Source organism: Pteropus alecto, unplaced genomic scaffold (assembly GCF_000325575.1).
Source record: "Pteropus alecto unplaced genomic scaffold, ASM32557v1 scaffold213, whole genome shotgun sequence".
NCBI classification, from domain to species: domain Eukaryota; kingdom Metazoa; phylum Chordata; class Mammalia; order Chiroptera; family Pteropodidae; genus Pteropus; species Pteropus alecto.
The window spans coordinates 3,148,071-3,165,670 of NW_006434829.1; the positions used below are offsets into that span (position 1 = coordinate 3,148,071).

Sequence of the window (17,600 nt, forward strand, 5' to 3'; positions counted from 1 at the left end):
TCCCCGTGCCCGCCCCGCGCAGCGCGGCCCCTTTGCGGGGCCAGCCTGTGGCTCACGGCTCCACTCAGCCCGGTGAGTTTCCCACACGTCCACCCGTCTCTGGCTTGGGGGTCCTGGCCAAAATTGTTGTCCTTCCCTTAGCAATCTACAAGTCTGAAATTTCCAAAAGGAGGTACTAACGGGGGGCCGAGCGTCACGCCCCAGGCCGTGTCTTTGTGTCATTGTGGGGAGGCGTGAGCCGGGTCTCTGTTCTGTGCCGGCAAGGGTCAGCGATAGCTGGATTGACTACTTGCCATGTGTGCTCACATTTTCTGCTCACACTCTGTGTTAGGATTTAATGGTCCCAGGGTTTATGTATTTTACCTCGTTCATGGGTCCGCAATCCGGTGGGGGCAGGTCTGTCACTTTCTCCCTTTCTAGAGGAGGAAAATCGAAGGCCAGAGCAGTTAACCGACTTACCCCAGGTCACTCAGCAAGTGAGGGGGAGATTAGGGGTCTGAACACACAGAGTTTGGGTCGGGAGCCCCCCTCCGTTGCACTCAGCCCTCCACCTGATCCGTCGTCTACGTAGTCGGCCATCATTGGGCCTTTGCTCTGGGCCTGGCCCGGGACAGTGCTCTGGACCAGGAGTGGACTCGTTTCTGAGTCTGCTGGATAGACAGGACGGAAGCAGCTCACACAGATGCAGCCTGAGGCCTTGCAGCCACGTCCCTCAGAGCGAGACAGGCACATTTTGACAGTGAAGTCTCTTTCCCCCAGCGATCGGGTTGGCAAACGCTGCAGATAACAACACCCAAGGCTCTGGAGTGTTGCTGGAAACAGGTGTCTTATTATCAGTCGTAAAGAGTGAGCTGTTGGAAGATAGTGACTTTCAACATAAATCGCACATGCCTTCGATCTGAGTGATTTCATGTGTAAAAATTTGACCTCTCGATAGAATAACAGATATGGGCAAAGACGTTTGTATTCAAGGATGTTCATTTTGGATCCATTTCGGTGTTGTCCGAGGAAACGCCTAGTAGAAACTACCTAAATGTGCCTCATGCGGGATTCCATCATGATCGTCGGCTGGGGCAGGCAATGGCATAGTATACAGCCAGCAAAAGGAGGCGGGGGTCGCAGACGAGGGAATAATATACAGCCAGCAAAAGGGCTGTAGGGAGTGGCACAGTTGGAGGATCTGTGTTTGGGGGAGAGATGATAAGGGAATGGAGTACAGTCTCCGTTAAGAGTCTTTGGGTCTCACGGTGACAGGAGAAGGTGCTCCAAACTCGCATAAGCAAAACGGGAAAGGATGGGCTCATGTTACTGAAGGGCAGGGGTTGTGCTGCTTGAGGTGCAGCTCGACCCAGGGTGCAGACAGCATTGCCCAGATCTGTGTTGGTTTTATGCTCTAGCGGACTGGCCCCTCGGGTTGACTACAGCCCTCCACATCCGAAGTTCAAGGCCAGCAGTGTGACCTCCCCTCTCTACACCCCCAGCCCTAGCAGATCATTTCCTTGGGGCTTGTTGGCTCTGACTGAGCCACATACACATTTTCAGACCAATCACTATAGCTAGAGAAGGAAAGTTTCTGATTGGCCAGGTATGAGCTACAGGGTGGGGAGGGGGGTTGGACTTAGTATGAAATCAAGAGCCACATGGTCCTATTACCAGAGGATCAGGAATGGTTCTGGATGCCCCAGGTGCCCCCTGTGTCCACTGCAGGGGCCCTGCTTGGCCCGAACGTTTCTCTGGCTAGGTTCCTTGCTTCGAGGCCTGGCTTCCAGTCCATGGGGATGGGCTGAGTCTGTCCAGCCTCTAACCCAGGCTGCATCCTTGCCCTGCAGGGTGCATCGGTGATGATGGAGGATAAGCCCATGAGCCTGAAGCTGATCATGACCTTGCTTTTCACCACCTTTAATGAGCGTGCTTTCATGAACCGCACCGTGGGCGAGATCATGTGGGGCTACGAGGACCCCCTCATGCAGCTCATCAACAAGTACTTCCCAAACATGTTCCCTTTCAAGGGCAAGTTCGGGCTGTTTGCCGAGGTGAGTACGGCCCAGTAAGAAGCCAGGGCCTGTGTCTTGTCCTCCGTTGACACATCCTGGAAACCAGTTGCCAGCTTACTTTTGGAGTTGGCCAGGGGCACCAGGGACTGTGGGTATAGATGACATAAAACCTAACTCATACTGGCTTAAGTAAAATAGAGAATTTCTTGGCTCATATAACTGCCAACTCTAAGGACGGATTCAGGTGCGGCTTGATCCAGGCCCAAAGGACATGATTGCGGCCGGACTTAGACAATTGGCACCTGTGGCTGGAGGAAGGGAGCATGGCCGCTGCGCAGGCCGAGTACGAATGTGACTCTGGCACTACTCTTCAGTCGCCTGAGTTTTCTTAATCTCGACCCCTGGTAACCTGGGAGGTTTAGCATTCTTAGGGCGCGTTTCCATACTCAAGATTACCACACGGGCCCAGATAGCTGCGACAGCAGGGGTCCCCAACCCCCGTTAGGAACCCGGCCGCAGAGCAGGAGGTGAGCGGCAGGTGAGCGAAGCTTCATTAGAGCAGGAGGTGAGCGGCGAGGGAGGAAGCTTCATCTGCGTCTGCAGCCGCTCCCCGGTGCCAGCGTCCCCGCCTCAGCTCCGCCTCAGGTCACCGGACGTTGGATTCTCATAGGAGCACCGGCTATCACATCTACTTTCCAGGCAGCACGGGAGGAAGGAAGAAGTGGGGGTTGGGGGGGAAGGTAGGGAAGTTGAGGGCAAAACAGCGTGTCCCAGCTGTCTCCCTCTTCAGGGTGGAGAAACCAGTTTCCACTTAACTTTCCAATGGCAGAACTTGGTCGTGCGGCCACACCCAGCTGCAAGAGAAGCTGCAAAGTGCAGCCTTTCAGCTGGTGAGTTGATGCCCTGAGGAAGGTTTGGGCTCCGTCATGAACAAGGTGGAGAATGGGCTTTGGGTAGTAACTAGCAGTCTCCGATGCACTTACTCTATTCGAATTATTATTTAAGTATCCCTTTGAGTACACAGTTATCAGTGATGACGATAATAAAAATCAGGACTAGCGTTCTGAGCTCTCGCTGTGTCCCAGGCCCCATGCTCAGCAGTTTTATTCATTAACTCTTCTAATAATCCCAGCGCCTCCGTAGTGGTTCCTGTCAGCATCCCCTTGTGACGGCTGCAGTGTGGGCTCAGAAAGCTCTGAATGACCAGGTGACATGACCCACAGGCATTAAAAGCCAGAGCAGGGCTTAGAATCCATAGTCGATTTAGCCATGCGGCCAGTAAACAGCCCTTAGCGGGTCCCTAACTCGTGCTGCACCTTGCACTCCTGAGAGGTAAAACGGCGCTTCTAGATTTTACTCAGTAGCCACCATTTTTGTATATGCTTCGCACGTCTTTGCTCTGAGTTAGAAACTTGCTTCTAGGAAACATCCTCAGACGACCAAGGCCCGGGGCTTACTGTCTCCAACACGTTCAACAAACGTTGGGTCCCGTATTTGTTAGGACCGGCCAGGTTTGCTGTGTAACAAGCAGCCCCAGAATCTCGGTGGTTTAACATGGCGAAAGTTTACTTCTTGCTCGTATGCAGTGTGGGTGATAACCAGGGGGGCCCCTGCTCTTTGTGGTCTCTTGGGGACCCAGCCGAGGGAGGCTCCAGCTGGAGACACACTCCCACGGCCACTCCAGCAGCGGCAGAAAGTGTGGCAGCGTGTGCGTCACCAGCTCTCAAAGCTTCTGCTCGGAAATGACATGCCGCTTCTGCTGCTTTTTCATTGATCGAGGAGGTCACATGGCCAGGCCCTGTTTTAAGTGTGTGCTGTGGGGGGTGACCCAACCAGCTACCTGGAAGGAGAAGCAGAGGCGGGAAGGGAAGGCGGACACTTTCCAGGAGGGCCGCTGTGATCAGGAGAGTGTAGTGTGCCTCCTAGGAAGCCGCCAGGCCCTGCCCGCCTCGACCCCCAGGCACTGGGCATGTGCCTGAACGGGGGTTTGACGGCCGCCACCAGACCCTTTTGCCCAGCCCGAGGCTTAAAGATGCTGTTCTCTGCCCGGTCCACAGTTCAACAACTCCGATTCCGGGCTCTTCACCGTGTTCACGGGAATCAAAAACTTCAGCCGGATTCACCTCGTGGACAAGTGGAACGGGGTCAGCAAGGTAAGAGCAGGACGCAGCAGTGGGGGCCCCCCCCGCCACCAGCCCACGCACCTTCTTCCTCTTAAAGTTGGAGGGCAGCCCCGTCTGAGAGGGAGAACACTCTGCGAAGGGGGCATTTTACCTGTGGTGAAGGCTCGGCCAGCTCCTGGTGCCGGGGGGTGGGTGGATGGGTGTGGCATGGAGACCATACTTATTAGCACCTGGTGTATATATACTAAGCACTGACGTTTCAAAGACGTTTCAAAAATATGACACTGATGATGTAACCGTCCATTGCATTAAAAGATGATACCGAGTAAAAGAAATAAAATTACATCAGAAACAGGAAGACATTCACATTTTAAAAAATGGAATGGCAGAGACAGACAGAGAGTGCACTGTATCCGCCCCCAGCCACCCAGCTTCGCCCCAGCCCGGACCGCAGAGGCGTCATCGACGCGTCCTTGCCGTGTGCGTGTGTCCGTGTGCACGCCTGCGTGTGTCCGTGTGCATGCCTGCGTGCGCGCACGGAACCATGGCGGGGTTTTCTGCTTTGCGCATCGTGAAGTCGTGCCGAGTGCGTTGTTTCGCACCTTGCCTTTCTCACGGACGCGGGCTTTCCTCGTTGTGCACGACAGCAGTCTGGCACTGACATTGCTGGTGTCCGCCAAACGCTCAGCCTGGCCGTCGGCGCGCACACCTGCGGGCTGGGCACCAGCCGGCTCCACCAGTGCCCAGGGCGACAAGCGCCGTCTGTAACCGGTAATGCCCTGTGCTGATGGTGGCTATTAGAGTTCTCTTTAGCTCGTTTTTTCAGTATAAAAGGAAACATGCACAAGCGATTTAAAACGTCCTGGTTGCACAGAGGGGAGGAAGGGAGAAGTCTGTCTTTTTCTGTCCAGGCCTCGCTCCCCAGAGGCAGCTACTGCCTTGAGCTCTCCGATCATGTCACGTGGGGTGTCACCTCCTGACTGTATCTGGCCTGAGGGAGTGTCTGGTGACTTCCTCTCTGAGAGGTGAGGATGTCAGCGTCCCACCTCCCGCCGTGCTTCTCGGAGGTGAGGGCGATAGGCCCGTTTTGTAGATGGAGGAATCTTAGCCCTCAGCCAAGTCGCACATTCCAGGCCCGTAGTCAGGGAGCAGGGAGCCGCAGTCGGCCCTCTCCGGCCGGCGCTCTGCACGGCCTGTTCCCCTCGCACCGTGCGAGGCTGTCTCTCCCGGGGGACTGGCATCTGCCCAAAAACAGCATCGGGAACGAGCGGTGGCATCGACCCCAGGGCACACGGGCCGTGAAGCCGCAGCCCGACAGCAGGTTCCTTCGGAGGCCCGGCCGTCCTAAGCGACTGTGTCTCTCTGCTCCCCGCAGGTCAACTACTGGCATTCGGATCAGTGCAACATGATTAATGGAACTTCCGGGCAGATGTGGGCGCCATTTATGACTCCCGAATCCTCGCTGGAATTCTACAGCCCCGAGGCCTGCCGGTAATTGCTCGGGTGCGGGATCTCGGGCCTCCTGGGCGCGGAGGTCAGCTTCGTGGATGCTCGCGGCCCGAACGGGGGGCTTTGCCGTCCACTTGGAAAGAGTTTCAGCCCCTTGTGTGTTTGCTCGTCCCCGCCGCCCTCTTGAATGCTCTCTGGTTGCACCACGAAGAGTCAAACTCCAGCTGCTGATGCTTTTGCAAGGCCCGGAGAGGCTTCTGGCAGCTGCTGGGCGTGGGTACAGGTGGTGCCAGCAGCCTCTCTGGGCTGCACAGTAGGTGACGGACACCCTGTGGTGTCGGTCCGGCTGGATGCTGAGACGTCTGGATGCCTCTCCCACGGCCCCTTCCGTCTCCAGAGCTGCAGCCCCGGTCTGCTTGCGGCTGCACAAGTCCAGTGGCACCGACGGGGGGTCCTGGACCGAGGGGATCCTGGGCGCCACCCTGCCCTCCGTTCCACGCAGGCGGCCTCGTCCCTGGGGAGTTCGCGCGTGTGAACTGCGCCTCCTTGGCCTCCGCAGCGAACCTGTGCGGAGCCCGTCTGTGCCGGGTGCCGGGGACGCGGCCGTGATGAGACGGGCCCAGTCCCTGTCCCCCAGGAGATTAAGTCCTTGCGGGGGACTTGGAAACGTACCCACAGGAGCGTCGGGGCGGGAAGAGCTGTGCCCTGTAGGTGTCGCCTGTTAAAATTAGACACTTCGGCCGAGAGAAAAACTGCGAGAAAAGGGTCGAGTCGTCCACGTCCCCGTCCTTCACCTGTGCAGGTTGTGTCCCCCCTGCCCCGTCCGCTCAGTCGCCGCCCCCCGCCCGCTCCTCTCCCCGGGGGCCGCTTTTCCCCGGGACGACGCCACCCAACAGAGATAAAATAATTGTCCCCTTCACGATTTCACATTCTCTGGTGGCCACGTAAAAAAAAGTAACGAGAAATAAGTGAAGTTCATTTTAACGATACGTCTGTGTGACACGGTGTAGCCACATTCTATCGTTTTCGTCGTAAATAATGCAGAATACTACTGGAAAGATGCTTTACGCGTTTTTCTGGCGTCCAGTCCTAGAAACCTGTGTTTTATGTCGAGGGCGCATCCACGTGTGGACTCGCCCCATGTCGGGCTCTAGAGACACGTGTGCGGCGGCTTCTGTGGACAGCACGGGGCAGCACAGTTCTCGTCCGAAGTCCACGTTCAAATGCAGACGTGCCTTCGGAACCGCAGGAGGGTGAACGGGTGGCGGGGGTAGGGCGTGGGGTGCGGCGTGGCCACCTGCAGACGTGATAGCTGAACCCGAGGGGAACGATAAATGCCCAGGTTTTATTTCAAAAACCTGATGTGTGAGGACTTGAGGGACAAACATTCCAGGCAGAGGGAGCAGCGGATACATAGGCCGGGGGCGCGGGAAGGGCTGGGCAGGGGCTGGGCCCCATGGGCATCTAATTATAGATCAGACCGGAAGTGGTTGCAGTCGTTCAGTGGAGATGCAACACAGTGTCTTCTTGTTTAAAGCTCCATGATGGTGGCTGGACCCCAGCAGGTGTCAGCGCAGGTGGGGGAGGTGGCTCAGTGGGGGCCACCCTCGTGGGACCCGGTCGCAGCCACCATGTTCTGGGTGTCACCCTCCACCTTGTCGGTCCCCGCAGGTCCATGAAGCTCATATACGAGGAAGAGGGGACGTTTGAAGGCATCCCCACCTATCGCTTCAAGGCCCCCAACACCTTGTTTGCCAACGGGACCGTCTACCCTCCCAACGAGGGCTTCTGCCCATGCCTGGAGTCCGGGATCCAGAACGTCAGCACCTGCAGGTTCAGTACGTGTCACCCGGACGGGGGAGGCGGGGCACGGCAGGGCGGCGGGCTGGTCTGCCCCATGCTTCCTGCTTCACCCCGTTTCACCTTGGTCTCTGTACCCTCGATAATCCCATTAGGCCAGAGATAATGAGGGCTGCGGAGAGATAACATGAAAAAAGCCCTGTGTTTGTAAGTTACCGTCGTAATAAATCCCCACAAACAGAAGTCACGGTCCTAGCTCTGCGCTCAGAACTCCCGTGTCACACCTCCAAGCCCGTCCCTGCGGTCACGTCTCCTCTGACTGCCCCAATTCTCTCTTTCAGCATAAGGGCCCCGGACACCATGCTGGGCCCACCGGGCAGTCTCGGCCACGCTCTCCCTGTTTTAAGGCGGTGGATTAGCAGCCTAAATCCCCTTGGGCACAGAGCCTCACTTCTTCACGGGGTCTGGGGACTAGGCCGGGAGAGCATTACCCTGCCTCCCACACGTGACATGCAGCGTGAGAGCAAGGCTTCGTGGGAAGGGCCCTTCCCCCCATCTTGGGAGGAAGAGAGGCTGGCAGCCGTCCGCTCGGCCCGTGGGATCTTGTGTGGCGGCGTGCGACCGTGGGATCCTGTGTGGCGGCGTGCGACCGTGGGATCTCGTGTGGCGGTGCGCGACCGTGGGATCCTGTGTGGCGGTGTGCGACCGTGGGATCTTGTGTGGCGGTGCGCGACCGTGAGGTCGGGCGTGATGGTTGTGCTGGCACAGCGGCCTCTGGCTTCGGCGATGTTTCCCAGTGCCAGTCCCCCAAGACGCCGCTGCCTCAGCTGGGCACCTGGGTGTCAGCTCCGTTCCCCTCCTCACCCTCGTCCGCTGGGTCAGCGAGCCCAGTCGGCTCTGCCTCCGAATGAAACCCCCAGCCCTCCTTCTCTCCCACGCCCCCCGCCGGCCGCCTCACGGTCCAGGGCCCGGTCCGCAGCTCGCCAGTGGGCCCTGCTGTCACATTGCTGTCCCCCCTACATATGCTCCGTTCCCAGACTCCAGCACAGTCACCACCGGCCTCGTGTGGCTGTTTAAATCAAAATCGATTTGAATGAAATCAAATTAAAAAGGCGGTTCCTTCGTCACACTGGCCATGCTTCAAATGGCCACCACCCACGTGTGCCACGTGTGTATGGGGTGGCTAGCACAGAAGGAACACGCCACCGTCGTAGGCAGCTCTGTGGGACACTGTTCCCGAGACCTTTCAAAAACATGGATTGCTGCACGATTCTGCGTCCGATGTCTACACGTCCCCGAGCGAAGCCCTCGCGTGGCCTCGGTCCCCTGCAGGGTCTGGCCTCTGCCGGCCTCTCTGGCATCATCTCTTCCCATCCTGCTCCCTTGAGCCGCACGGCCTCATCTTAGCACATCTGCCGAAAGAACTTCAGCAGTGGGAGGGAATTTTAAAGTATTTATGTAAGTTAAGGTTTTGTTTTCATTATGTTGACGTAAACATGTATATAGGGAGCTGCTCAAATGGCCTGTGCAGTTTTAAATCCCACAAAGTGACCACAGCCATGTGATCAGCACCCTGGTCAAGAAACAGAAGAGTATGGGCCCCAGACTCCCCCGCGTCCCCTCCCAGTCCCTGGCCTGACTTCCGGGCCACACTTTGCCTGCCTTTGGTCTCATGTGAGTGGTTCGGAAAGCGTGGCCTCTGCGTCTGTCGCCTCCCGGCCCCTTCGGCCCAGTGTCGCACTGGCGAGGTCCGGCCCCGCTGCCGTGGGTCGTGGGTGCCCTCACTGCTGCCCCGTCTCCCATCCTGGGAACACAGCTCGACTCCCTTTCTCCCGCTCGCGGGCGTCTGAGCTCCTGGTTTTTTGAACATTATCCTGGTGCTGCTAGGAACGTGCTCCCCACATCTTCTGTCGTAGCTGTTTCTGTATCTCTGTGGCATTTAATCCGAAGATAAGAAATAGCCACCTATCTCCCTTTCCAGGCCTTGAAAATTCTTTGGACCCAGAGAACTCTCTCCCTTCAGACCTCTGTGCTGTGCAAGGGCCTCGGACTTGCCCCATAGAGTCTTCACTGTGATGATTTCGGGCAATCGGGTCTAGTTAAATGTGCCATAAAGCTATAAATTAATTAACACTTAATTACTGGGCGAGTTTCTCTCAGTCCGTTTGGAAATAAAATAGAAAGAAACGCACGCTATTGAAAAACCACGTGGGCTCACTGTCTGGAGCCAGGGCAGGTGAGGGCACCTCAGCTCAGCCCTGTCTCCACCTGGCCGTGGAGGTGTGGCCGAGGGGCTGGTTTGAGATTCGCCCCCTTCAGGGGCTGGCATGGTGCCCGCCTCCCTGACCGAGGGCCTCAGAGTTTCGTCACCTGTAAAATGGGGTCCTCACGTCTGCTCTGATGGTCTGCTTTCACGGTGGAGGTGGGAGGATGGGAAGGGAATTTTCCGAGTGGTGGGACATTGTCCCCACGGGCGCTCGAGGTGACTTCAAAGGTGCAAGGAGGCAGCTTTAAATTACATCGACTTACGCAGCACACAGCGAGAGAGGGCTTCTGTTCCCTAGACTCTTTCTGTCCCCCTGATTACCTCCAAGAGGAAGCCTCGGTCGGTGCCGAGAGGCTGTGAACACCTTTCCAACACTCATCCCGTCTCTTTGTAACAGAGAAAGAGCAGGTCTCAGGGTCAAAGCCTTGTGCGGGCATTGGTGTCTAGTTAGAATGAATGTACAGCATTCATTGGCTTCCGTTGTATTTATTCCTATATTTCCTTTCTAATTTTGGCAGGTGTTTGCCAGTTATGGCTCAGACATAAAACCCAGATATAAAGCCGCTTCCCAGTATAGCTATTTCAGTGAAGCAGTGGCAGTTGGTTCAGAGAAGCGCGTTATATGACGGTGCGTGGGGGGCGGAGGCGGGGGGGACGGATAACCGTATGTGGCAAAATGGAAGAAGTACTCGGAGGACCGAATTCACGTTATTGAGGCGATGATCGACTCTGGGAGAAATGAAGTCAGACGTCGATAAATGGCCAGGTTTTATTTCAAACCAGTGCTTGGCTTTGCAAAGAAAAGCAGGAAGCATCCAGACATTCGAGGTTGCCAGACACAAACGCAAACACCGGCCTGGCAGCGGACGGGCTGTCGGTTTCGGGGGAGGGGACCTCGTGAATTTTCTTTGTTTTCTCATTCTTCCTTATTGAGGTGAAAGTCAGGTAAAACAAAATGAACCGTTTTAAAGTATACAGTCTAGTGACATTCAGCACCTTCACGAAGTTGCGTAGCCACCACTTCTGTGTCGTTCCTGACCATCCTCGCCACTGCAAAAGCGGACCCCGTCCCCATCAGCAGCCACCCCTCTCTGCGCCTCTGCAGCCCCTGCCACCCCCGGCCTGCCTTCTGCCCGTGATCTCCCTGTTCTGGGTCCTCGTGAGTGTTTGTAAGCTCAGGCTTTTCCTCGTTAACGCGTCGTACGTTGTCCTGAGCACGCGAGGATGCGCTGGCGATGGCCTTGCGCGGAGACCTCACGCGAGATCTGACCTCACGTTTCTGGGTGTGAATTTCTCACTCAGAGGGTCCCTGTTCACACACGCTGGCGTCCATCCGGCGGACCGGCTGCTGGGAGAGAAGCGGAGCGGGTGTGTCTCCTCCCTTCCTGTGGACGTTCGGGAGCCCTGGCCGCGGGTGTGCACACCTGAGCCTCTCTGCTCGTCACTGTGTTGCCTGCCGAAGACAGTCCAGGCCGCTTGGCTTGGTGATCAAGACGCCCCTCCTCCCACCCAAGTTCAAATCTGGTCTCGACTTACCTGCCTACCCTCAACTCCCATGACTCCCCTCCACGCACCGCCTGCTCCGTCTGTGCTTCCCCACCTCCTGCATTTGCTTCCGCCATCCCGTGCACCTGGAGCGCCGGGCCCGGACCTCGGCCTGGCATCTTCTCTTCCTTCCTCTCATCTCTCCTGCCAGAACCAGCATTTCCTGCATTACTATTCCTCTGGCACAGAGTTTGTCCCTTGCTGGCTTCCAGTGCCCAGTGCCTCTTGGACGCTTGGTAAACGTGACTGAACCAAGGAATTTTCTCTGTCTAGTTATTGTTATTTGCATCTTGTCATCGTCACGGGGCGCCCTGGAGGCGGCGGCTGCGTTTTATCGTCTGCGCATCCCTGCGTCTGCCTCGGGGCCTGGCGTGAAGCCGCAGGATGTGCCAACGTGTTCTCCCTTCTCTGCCTTCTAGATGCACCCTTGTTTCTCTCCCATCCTCACTTCTACAATGCCGACCCCGTCCTGGCAGAGGCAGTGCTCGGCCTCAACCCCAACGAGAAAGACCATTCGCTGTTCCTGGACATCCACCCGGTGAGCCCCTGCCTGCCAGACTGTGGGGGGAGAGGGGGTTTCTGCTCGGTGCACACTCGTCCCCGCCAGGTACTGAGCTATTGCGGGGAGAGGTGGGAAGCCTGGCTTTCTTTGGCATTGGTAGCTTCTAGATAACAAGCCATCAAAGGTCTTACTTTGGCTTCAGACTCCACAGTTCAAGGACTTTGTTATCTCTTTATAAGGGAGTTATCATTATTAAAGGCTCATAAGACAGTAAATTAATTAGGAATTATCAGCCTGCAGATTGGCCAGAGGTAGAGCTCTGGCTGCGCCAACATGCCATAAAGATCTCTAGGTACCAGTGAGAGCCCGGATTATCTTGCAGATAACTTGGGTTCTGGGGAATTTGTCCCATGTGACGTTCTATCTACCGGGAGGGTATCAGGCCTGCACAGTGGCCCACCCTAGGGTGCGTCCTTAGCCAGTTCCCTCTTCTCTGTAAGATGTGCTCGTGTGGCGTTTGCCATTGATTCGAACGTTCTGTGGGGTTCTGTCTCCTGGCACTAGCTAGATGCTTTCGCGTGGGTCAACCCATTGAATTTTCACAGCAATCTGGGAGGTGGCACAGCTGCCCCGTCTTACAGGTGGGGAGCTGCAGTCCACGTGGGTTAAGTGACGTAAGTAGTAAGTGGGATCGTTGGCCCCATAAGAGAGAGGTCTGCCCTGTCTTGTTAATTGCTAAAATTCTAGCAGTCAGCCCCAAGGTGCTAGTATCTCACTAAACACGAGTTTGATAAGCGGTTGAGAGTGAGTACGGGATAGAGCTAAATTCAGACGCAGCTTTTCCAGCACCAAGACTTTCCATGCTCACTACGTGACGTCCACTATTAATACATAGCTAATATAGATGGATTATGTTGACATTCCTTAAGTTGACGTGAATTTGTACTAACATATTGCGCGTCTTCTATGAAATTCATTCTTTGTTGTTAAAAATACTAAAACTTTTCCGTACTGTCTTAACGTTTTAACCAGTTTTTATGAAAGGCTTTTGTTATAAAACCAACAGAGGGTCATGCACTTTCTCTCAGTTCCTTTGTTTCACGCCTCCCCCTCTGCTGGCTTCGGGGGAATTCCAGCAAGAGCACGACCTCTCCCCTGCTCGCCCTGACCCCACGCTGGGGAACAGGCAGTGAAGTCTGGGGGGCTGGGGGGTGCACACAGATGTTTTGCAGCAGCCACATAGCTGGCCTCTGCTCTCCAGGCGGGCAAGGCAGGCAGGGAGACCAAGTGGCCTTTCATCTTCTTGTTGTCGTCTTGGGCACTTTGCACAGGATGATCATGGGATCGGCCTGCCGCCTGCGGAAGCTTCTCCCGTGGTGGCCGCTTTTCCGCTCCTGACCCTGGGGGAGGGCGTGGCGACAGGAGTGGGCTCCCGGGGCCGTGGGACGTGCAGGGCACAGGCAGAGTTTGTGCGCGAAGAGGTGTCCTGGTAGCAGCTGGAGGAACAAGCCGGGGAGCGGGGGGAGTGGCCGGAGTGGAGACTCCGGGATAGCGAATCTGTTCTCGAAAGTGCAGTAGGGCGGCAGGTCGTGTGGGGTCCCCAGGGCCACTCCAAGTTGGATGATTTGCCAGGAGGACTGGCAGGACTCAGCATGTGGTCACACTCAGGTCGAGACAATTTCCAGCCGAGGGACACGGAACAGTCAGCAGAGAGAAAAGGCGCACAGGGAACCAGGCTCGGGCTCCCAGCGGAGTCACACAGGACCAGCAGCCGAGCTGTGACAGCACATAACGTGTCATCTGCCAACGAAGCTCCTTAGGGACTCAGTGCCCCAGGTGTTTATCAGGGGCTGGCCACATAGGCACCCACTGAAATCCCAGACGCCCTGCTGGAAAGCAGGTGGTCTGCACAGACAGTCCAGGCGCAGTGAGTCCCTCCTCAGGGACGGGGCGCTAGGGCCCCTCTGGGAATTCAAGTTCCCGGATGCCAGCGGGGACTGGCCTGGCCAGCCTGCTTTCGCAAGGAGAGCAGCCTCGGCCTGCGGTGTGGACGCTTTTCCGTACACGGGTGACCTCACTGCTATCCCGCCAGGTTCTCAAGTTCAAACTCTCAAGTTCAAAGGGAGAACGGCCTTTGGCCTGCTCCCCTGTACCACTGAGGCCTGGAGGCAGTCAGAATGCGGGCTTTCCCTGACGCAGACATTCGCGGCCTGGGTGTGGCGGGCTTGCGGACCTCATTCTGCCCTTGCATGAACCCCGTGGGCGGGCGGGGCACCTCCATCTCACAGACGAGGAAGCAAGCCTGAGCCGAGGAGCAGGGTGGGGGTCCCCGACCTCGGACTGAGCTTCCTTTCCACCGTCATTTTCTGGTCTCGATCCAGAACCGCCTTCCTGCTTCGGGTCCTATACAGGTGTCACTTCGGTTATTTATTTATTTTAAAAAACTATCTCATTTAAACAAACAACCAAACAAACTAGATTCTGCCCGAAGGAAGCTTTCTATCACTACCTCAAATCGGAAATTTAAAAATTCTCCAAAAAATAAGATAAAAATAAACACCAGGGAAAAAAATACTGGTTCGGAGACAATCGAGAAGCGTTGGGAGTGGATCAGGGAGCCACCGTCTCCACGTGCACAGCGTGCACACCGTTCTGTGTAATTTGGAGGGTGGAGGGAGGGGCGGTGACCGGAACACCTCGTTCTGCTCGGGGAGCGTCCTCTCAGGAGGGCAGACGGGAAGGGTTAGGATTTTTCCATCCAGGGAGAGGTCTGCTCTCTCGAGGGAGCCCCCTCGAGGTCGGGGACCAAAGAAGCCATTTGGGAAACACAGGTTTACCTTTTGGGGTTTAGCACGAGTAGAGGGGACCCCAGGGCACAGGCAGATGAGCCAGAACGCCCGCCCTCTGGAGCGGACCAGGGAGAGGGGAGTTGGCAGATGTCCCTGGGGCTCCAGGGAGGCCAGGCCCTCACCGAGTGTGTTGTCACAGGTCACGGGCATCCCCATGAACTGCTCTGTGAAGCTGCAGCTAAGCCTGTACGTCAAGGCCATCAGGGGCATCGGGTGAGTGGGGCCTGAGCTGGGCTGCACGCTCGGTCAGGTCGGGTGCCTGGGGCTCCCACCGCGTCCCCACGGTCTGGGGTCTGGGGAGGGAGGTGGCCCTCCTGGATGTGCGGTCCGCACCTGTCCCCCGATGGAGTCTCAGCCCTGGGCCAAGGCCCCGTCCGCATCCTGACCTCCTGCCCCAGAATGCCCTTTTCTCTCTCACAGTCGTCCCCCAGGTCAGTCAGAATCTTCCATCCAAGCCCTTTCCCACGCGACAGCGTGGCAAAAGTCAAACCCTGGCGAACCCGGGTGTCTGGAAGGGAAGCCCAGCAGACACAGCGTTTCTGACCGCGACGGTTCGCCTCACGGGCGTTTTAAGCACTGTCCTCCTTTTTGGGTTTTTGTCTTTGAATGACAGCTTTATCAAGATGTAGTTCACGTGCTGTAAAGTCAGCCCTTTAAAAATGGACGGGGATGACAGCATGCTCACAGAGTTGAGTGACCACCACCTCGATCACTTGAGAGCCCCGTCATCAGCCCCACAGAGAAACTCGTCCTCATCAGCAGGCGCACCCCATTTCCCCGGCCTCAGGCAACCCCTGCTCTACTCTCTGTGGCTACGGGTTCGTCCCTGCTGGGCATTTCCTGTAAACGGAATCTCCCGCTATGTGGGCTTTTGCGACCGGCTTCTTCTCACTCGGCATCATGTTTTCAGGATCGTTCCGTGTTGTAGTTTACGTCAGTGATTCATTCCTTAGGTGGCTGTATAACATTCCATTGTGTGGCCAGACCAAGTTTTATTTATCAGCCGGTGGACATTTGGGTCGTTTTGATGTTTTGGCCATCGCGAATGATGCTACTGTGACTATTCACATAGAAGTTTCTCTGTGGACACACACTCTTATTTCTCTTGGGTAGACACCCAGGGGCAGGATAGCTGGGTCACGTGGGAACTCTGTGTTTAACCACCCGCGGAGCTGCCAGACTGTTGCCCACAGCACCCGCCCCGTTTGCATGCCCACCAGCAGGGCACTGAGGGGTCCAGCTTGACGTCTCCCAGTCTTGGTATAACGTTACGTTTTCGCAGAGCGGGGTGTCGGGGTGCCCTGATTCCTTGTTATGTCGATGTCTGTACTTCTTAGCATATTTGAAATAGTTTCATTAAAAGAAAAAATCCCCTAGAAATATTTCTGGGCTGCAAGAATGTGGGCATCTGTTCCATTTCGCAAAAGGGCTCTCGGCTGGAGAGATCGGCCCTGTCACTCCTACCTGGCTTTTCATTGTGCCATGTGGAGGCTGCTCAGAGGTTTGTTCCTGAAGGATTTGCGCCTGGTGAGATGGCGCCGTGTGCTCACCAGGTGTCTGTGCCCAGGCTCGACCTCCCGGCCCAGGGAACTTGGCACCCGGTCTGCTCACTGGCAGATGACAGGGCAGCGGGGCTGGCCGGACGGGGCTGGGGCCCGAGGAAGGTGGCCTCATCCTTCGCATTTTCAAAGAAAATGCATTTTTCAAGATCTGGATTTTAACACGTGCTCCTTCCATTTTCACCCGTTAGGAGCAAATTCACATTCTTGATGAAGGCGGCTCAAGCCAGCAGTATGCTTGGATTCTGCCTGTTGCGGGCGTCAGGCTGCTTCCCTGGGCTTCTGTGTCCCCGTCTGTCCAGCTGCCAGATGGCTCCTGCCAATTGGAGCAGTGGCCTCAAGGGAGCTGGTCTCACCCGCAGGGCCTAATGCCATCTGGAGGGCCAGCGAGGGATGGGTGTGGGGAAGGTCTCGGGAGGCAGTGGCCGGGCGGGGCAGAGCTGATAAACGGTGGCTCATCCAGGAACTTTGGTGCTGTTTGCTCACAAGATCTTTATCTCGAGATAAAGCGCGCTTTGCATGTAATTTCCATAGGTTCTTACAAAGACAGGTAAAAAGGCCAAGGTGAACAGCCCTTTCCCTGTTATTTCTCTGTTTTCTGCGTCCGCCTCTCTCAGGGGAGGCTGCGTAAAGTTGTCGCAGCCCAGTGCTCTGCTTCACGGGCGGCCCCAGAGAGGTCTGGGGATTGTGACTGAAGATCTGGCCTTTTGTGCCGAGTCCGGTCCCCGTCCCCCGAGCGTGTTCCATCGCTGCCCCGTGTAGCTGCGCCCTTCAGCACACCCAAGAACAGGAGACTCTGTGTCCACTGTTTGTGGCATCTAATGTCAGCAGCCATGGCAATAAGCACGGGGCACTTTTTCCCTGCCAGATGTTTTTCTAAGTCCTTTGTACATGTTCCTCCGTCCTCACGGGTGCCCTGTGAGGGATTCCGTTAAATCCCATTTTACAGAGGAGGCGCAGAGAGGGTGAGTGGGCCCCCGAGGTCACACAGCGAGCTAGTGAGAGCGTCGGGTTGCTCCCTTTCCTCAGTCCCGATGGGGCTGTCGCTCAGAGCTCTCCTGCCCGGTGGGCACACGGCCAGCGCTGCCTGCCTGACGGAACGTCTCATGGGCCATCTCGCTCGTTTACAGACAAACGGGGCAGATCAAGCCGGTGGTCCTGCCGCTGCTGTGGTTCGAGGAGGTAAGGCCACCTCGCTCTCCCTGCTCTGGGCACCCCAGTGGGGAGCCAGTGTGGGCATTTGAGGTGGGGGGCCATTAGTGGGGTGGGAGGGAGGCGGGCCCGGGGAGCGGGACTCTTGTGACCCAGAGCGATCTATGAGAACCTCCATGCCCCGCAAGCACTTCGTCAGCTACTCCATTCCGTCGAGAGGTTCACCTGGGGTGGGGAAGGCAGGAGCCGCTGGAACTGCCGGGCTCCAGCCCCGGGGCTTGACAGTGCTCGTGTGTGGCTGCGTCTCCCGAGACGAGGGAGGTTGGCTTTCAGGGCGTCAGCTTTTCACCTGAACTCACTC

The 17,600-nt window shown here is 56.6% G+C and overlaps 1 protein-coding gene across 1 annotated transcript in view; it reads left to right on the forward strand.

Annotated features, from left to right (window-relative positions):
* Positions 1–17,600, forward strand: part of SCARB1 (scavenger receptor class B member 1) — a 66,748-nt gene that overhangs the window by 41,542 nt on the left and 7,606 nt on the right. The window contains exons 3-10 of the mRNA XM_025045497.1: positions 421–476; positions 1,810–2,033; positions 4,052–4,147; positions 5,493–5,608; positions 7,238–7,404; positions 11,597–11,715; positions 14,668–14,741; positions 17,218–17,269. Of these exons, the coding sequence (XP_024901265.1) occupies positions 421–476; positions 1,810–2,033; positions 4,052–4,147; positions 5,493–5,608; positions 7,238–7,404; positions 11,597–11,715; positions 14,668–14,741; positions 17,218–17,269 (904 nt within the window). The remainder of the gene's footprint in view (positions 1–420; positions 477–1,809; positions 2,034–4,051; positions 4,148–5,492; positions 5,609–7,237; positions 7,405–11,596; positions 11,716–14,667; positions 14,742–17,217; positions 17,270–17,600) is intronic.